Source organism: Nicotiana sylvestris, chromosome 3 (assembly GCF_000393655.2).
Source record: "Nicotiana sylvestris chromosome 3, ASM39365v2, whole genome shotgun sequence".
NCBI classification, from domain to species: domain Eukaryota; kingdom Viridiplantae; phylum Streptophyta; class Magnoliopsida; order Solanales; family Solanaceae; genus Nicotiana; species Nicotiana sylvestris.
This window is the reverse complement of record NC_091059.1, coordinates 11947734-11953062: the sequence shown is the minus strand read 5'-3', so window position 1 is coordinate 11953062 and position 5329 is coordinate 11947734. Positions and strand designations below refer to the sequence as shown.

The window sequence follows — 5329 nt, the reverse complement described above, 5'->3', positions numbered from 1 at the left end:
CAGTCAAAACCACTGCATCTACGGCCCTCACTTAAAATTAACTTTCCGCATTTGCGCCATCGTAGATGCTGTATTCCAACCACTTCTGCGGTTCCTGACGACTTCTCCAAAATCCGCTTTTGTGGCCGACCTTCCGCACATGCGGTCCCCAATCCGCAGGTGCGAAAATACCAGAAGCAGCAATTTTAGCAGCTGCAACAAATTCCAAATTTCTCCGTTAACCATCCGAAATCACCCCGAGGCCCCTGGGACCTCAACCAAAAGCACGAACATATCCTAATACCTTATTCAAACTTGCACCAATCTTCAAAACACCTCAAATAACATCAAATCGACCAAAACACATCGGATTCAAGCCAAACTTTCTAAAATCTTCTGAATTTCGCTTTTGATCAAAAACCCAACCAAACCACGTTCGAATGACCCAAAATGTTGCACACACATCCCAAATGACACAACGGAACTACTGCAACTCTTAGAATTCCATTCTGACCCCTATATCAAAGGCTCGCCTATCAACCGGAAATCGCCAAAATATCAACTTTTCCAATTCAAACCTAAATCTACTCCGAACCTCCAAAACTCATTCTGATCACGCTCTTAAGTCACAAATCACCTCCCGAAGCTAACCGAATAATAAAAACTCACATCTGAGCCCTCTAACATATAAGTCAATATCCGATTAATTTTTTCAACCTAAACTCACTCTAAAGAGACTAAGTGTCTCAAACCTTACCAAATCCTTTCCGAACTCGATCCAACCAACCTGATACGATATAACACGGATAAACAAAGCATAAAGAAATAGAAATGGGGAAAATGGAGCGGTAACTCATGAGATGACTGGCCGGGTCATCACATTCTCAATGCCAACTAACTAAATAATTACATATACATATATTCTCAATACCCCCTCCTGGGATATGGTGAAGATATCAGCTAGTTGATCACCAGCCCCAACATGATGGAGTGAAATAAGGCCTTCTTGTAGCTTAGTTCTTACAAAATGACAATCAACTTCAATATTCTTAGTCCGCTCATGGAACATAGGATTTATAGTTATACGGAGAGAAGACTGGTTGTCACAAAATACTGGAATGGGAAAGGTAGAGGGAATAGTCAACTCTGTAAGCACTCTATGCAACTAGACAAATTCACCAACTACCTTCCCGATAGACTTATATTCTGCCTCTGTTAAAGAAAGGAAATAGTCTCTTGCTTCTTAGATTTCCATCTAATGGGACTATTGCCCAATAGAACAATGTAGTTGTAGCTTGAAACTGACTTCCTAGGATCAAGGCAAGCAACCCAATCAGAGTCACAATAAGCACTAATTGAGAAGTCAGTGTCATTGGACATAAAGATTCCTAAGGTGGGATCTCTAATCAAATATCTGAGTATGTGATAAGCTGCTTGAAGATGAGGCTCTCTAGGATCTTGCATGTGTTGACTCAAGTGTTTTACTCCATGAGCTATGTCCAATCTAGTGTTGGTTAGAAAGTTTAACTTCCCAACCAACTTTCTGTAAAAGTTAGGATCAGACGGGGACACTCCTTCCCTAGCTTTCAATTTAATTAAAGGATCAAAGAGGAGAGGAGAGACTAGTGTATTGAAAACAGTCATACTCTTCGAGGAGATCAAGAACAAATTTTCTTTGAGAAATAAAAATCCCATCATTTCTATAGATCACTTCAAGTCCCAAGAAATAGTGTAGTCTCCCTAAGTCTTTGATTTTGAATTGCTCATGCAAAAAGGTTTTAAGCATCTGAATCTCATCAAGAACATTCCTGTGAGAAAAACAACATCTACATAAACCCCCACAAAAACTATACAATTGCCAGTCTTCTTGTAGAATAAATAATAGTTATACATGGAGTGGTTGTAGCCATTTGAGCATAATGCTTCAGTTAACTTAGCATACCATTGTCTATTGGCCTTCTTTAGGCCATAAATTGACTTGTTCAGCTTGCAAACCAACCCTGGGAGGACACTACATGACCTTATGGCAATTTCATATAGACTTTCTCATGTAGATACCCATGGAGGAATACATTATTTACATCTAATTGAAAGATCTCCCAGTGCTTCTTAGCAGTAGTGGCAATTAAGGCCCTAACTGTAGTCATTTTTACAACTAGAGAGAAATTCTGTGTTTAGTCTATACCTGCATTTTGTGTATATCCTTTTACAACTAGCCTGCTTTATATATCTCTATACTTCCATGTGCTTTATGTCTAATCTTATACACCCATCTGCAGCCTATGGCTTGTTTTCCAATAGGTAATGGAACCAAGTCCCAAGTATTATTGGCATGAAGTGCCTCAAACTCCATGGCCTATTTCCAGGCAGGATTACTAGCTGCTTCTTCATAAGAAAATGGCTCCATGTCATGACAAATACTTCTCATAACCTGCTGGCTATCAGGATTCAAGACATCAGAAATTATATGATTACTTTGTGAGATTAGAGCATTGAGGGAAAAGTATGAGTTGTTCTGGTTAGTTTCAGCATTCTGAGATGGCTTTACGTTAGGCATGTGTTGCGACCAAAACACTCACGCAAGTGCACGCGATCGACAAGTAATATAGTAGTAAGTAGAGTATCGTTCCCACGAGGAATTGTGATCAACTTATCGACTGATGTAGACTCAAACAATTATCAATTCAAGTTAAATTATCACAAAATATATAAAGAACCAATTTACAACGTACTTAATAATTGCACAATAATTCAACACAAAATTACTACACCAATTTCACAATATGTTTATAACAATTTGGATAAATATATTCCCGGGTCATGGACTTGCTAGAAATTATGCTACTATTTTAGCTTTAGATTAATTAATTGAATTATCCGGGTTATTGATTATAGGGTTAATAATATTCATAAGAATCTTTCGAGTTCTTATGCATCTATTCAAGTTAAACTAATACCTATATGTCTATGGTATTAATATTAACAAGAATGCATTTACAACTCCTATTTTTTTCAACCAAACAAGGCAATTAAGTATATGTCTATCTTCCCAGGATTCGGATCTTGCTCTATTTGATTATATATGCAATCAAGAATTTCCCTTTTCAAGTTTAACTCAAGATTCGTAAATAATATTTCACTGTTAGCTACGCAGTAAAATAGTTAGAAGCAGAATCAAATAAATAACCCATAGCGATAGATTCAAGATCTTCAATCTAAGCTTCAAATAACATAATTATCTAACATCCATGACCCAAGAATATTTGAGTTTTTAGCTACTCATAATTATACAAATAACAACAATAAAAATCTTTAAACATAATATACGTAAATACTAGGAGAAGGTTTAGAAAAACTCTTTCAATCTTTGCTCCAAGTTGATGTTCCTATTGATTTTTGATAGTTGAAGATGAGTTTCCTCCTCCTTCTCTCTCTAAAAATCAGATCTTCCAATCTCAATCTGCTTAACTCCAATAACGGAGTTCTTGCTTTATGTAAATTGAGTGGGATTAAGAAGAAATTCCAATTTTACCCCTTTAAACAACCTTTCCCGAAATCTAGACTAGCGCGGCCGCGCATCTGGCCGCGCACCTGACCGCGCTAGTCCAGTTGTCCCATATTCTTGATTCTTTTCTTGTTCTTAAACCATAATTAATTTCGAGGTTTTTTTTATTTATTGCTCCAAAATGGTTCCAATCATATTTGATTTACGTAATATATGCTTCTTTACCTGAAATGTATACAATTCACTATTAAAGCCCATAATTCATCAATTAATCACAATATATCATTGGAATATCATCAAGCAGAAGCATAAACAATAGCTAAATCACCCGGATTTCGCTTATTATCAATACCCCACACTTAATCCGTTGCTAGTCCTCGAGCAATCAAACTATTATATTAGAACTATCTCTAAAGATCCCTTCACTCAACTATTTCCCCTGACGCATTACACCGAGAACAATGTACATATGTTGCTCCTAGCAGTGAACAATCCTAGCTTTAAAGTTGAATCTCAAGTGCCATGCATATTCAAACTTCCTCAACTTGCTCTTCACAGAAGTCAAGATTTTCTTTTCTGTCACAAGTCATATGCCCTCACCATCATGCCGATAAGAAATATTTGGTAATTACTCCGCACATTCCAGTCATATACTTATAATAATCAATTAAAGCACTCACTCTCACAATAAAAGTCACATGCATGCAATTGGTACCATAAGCTTACCCTTAATGTAAATCTCTACTAATGTAGGCTAGCTCAATCCAAAATCAATTAGGACTGTTTCATGGTTGTAGTGAGAGCTAAGGGACGGGTAAGATGTATTTAGGAATAGTGACTCAACCCCTAAGCACTTTAACACATCACACAAGCAATTTTTCAGCATAAATTCTTCAACCTACTTCTCATTTATACACAATGTCATCCCACAAATACGCCCTTCTTCTTTAAGCACTCTATTAATTCATTCCCACTAACTAGAGCAAAACACAATGTAATTTTTCTTGTCACTCAATTTCTGCTAGTGGTGTATTCATTTACAACATAAGTGCACCTTTCATCCTTTTATTGGTTCCACTCAAAAGCCACCCCACACTTATTTCCTTCTTACTTCTTTTAGCGTTCTTCTCACAATTAAAGTGCTTTAAGAGGTAAAAGGATCAAAACACTGTCAATTAAGAACAAAAGTGTATAGGCTTGTAATGCGGGTGCCAAACAAAAGTCTAAAGGCTCAAAAGGGTTAACTAGGGACAAATTTTATTTGTGATAAGCAATTAAGCTCAAAAAGGTCAAAGAAAGCCTAACATCATTTTTCAAATCGAGCTTCACCTAATATTTCACTTTAATTCACATACCGGGCAAGTTCTAGACACAAATACAATGCATGGACTACACAAATACTCACCACACATGGCATATGACTCATTCCAGATCAGCTCATCAAGATACTCCATTACAAGCATTTAATTTAGTACAAACATACAATTTAAGGCACTTTCGGTGAGATTCAACAATTAAGACTAAGCGTTACACTCTAAGTTCTACTGTGTTCAGGTGTGTCAACGCTATGAGTTCTCTTCTATATATGCTCACTGAAAAACTACATATGCCCGGTTAAAAATAAACCCTTGGAAAAGAACCGTGGTTTAAAGAAAAACCAAGGGAGATTTGTTATACTACCTAAAAATACCAAAAATAAAAACAAAAATCTTTTTGTTGTTTTCAATAAGCTCAGTCCCTCAAGAACTCCTATCCAAAAGAATCCGTCATCGGGACGCGCCAATATTACTACTAAAAAAAATATGTTTTAAGAACAATTACTCCAACAATACTAAATCACCAAAA

At 36.5% G+C, this 5329-nt stretch overlaps 1 protein-coding gene across 1 annotated transcript; it reads right to left on the bottom strand.

Annotated features, from left to right (window-relative positions):
• Positions 1–1194: 1194 nt before the first annotated feature.
• On the bottom strand, positions 1195–1623 carry LOC138887046 (uncharacterized mitochondrial protein AtMg00240-like). The gene has a single exon (XM_070168758.1). It carries the CDS (start codon positions 1621–1623, stop codon positions 1195–1197), a length of 429 nt encoding a protein of 142 aa, XP_070024859.1.
• Between the last annotated feature and the right edge of the window lie 3706 nt (positions 1624–5329).

Coding starts and splice junctions, on each gene's coding strand:
- LOC138887046 (XM_070168758.1), bottom strand. CDS start 1,623: ATGACTGTTTTCAATACACTAGTCTCTCCTCTCCTCTTTGATCCTTTA.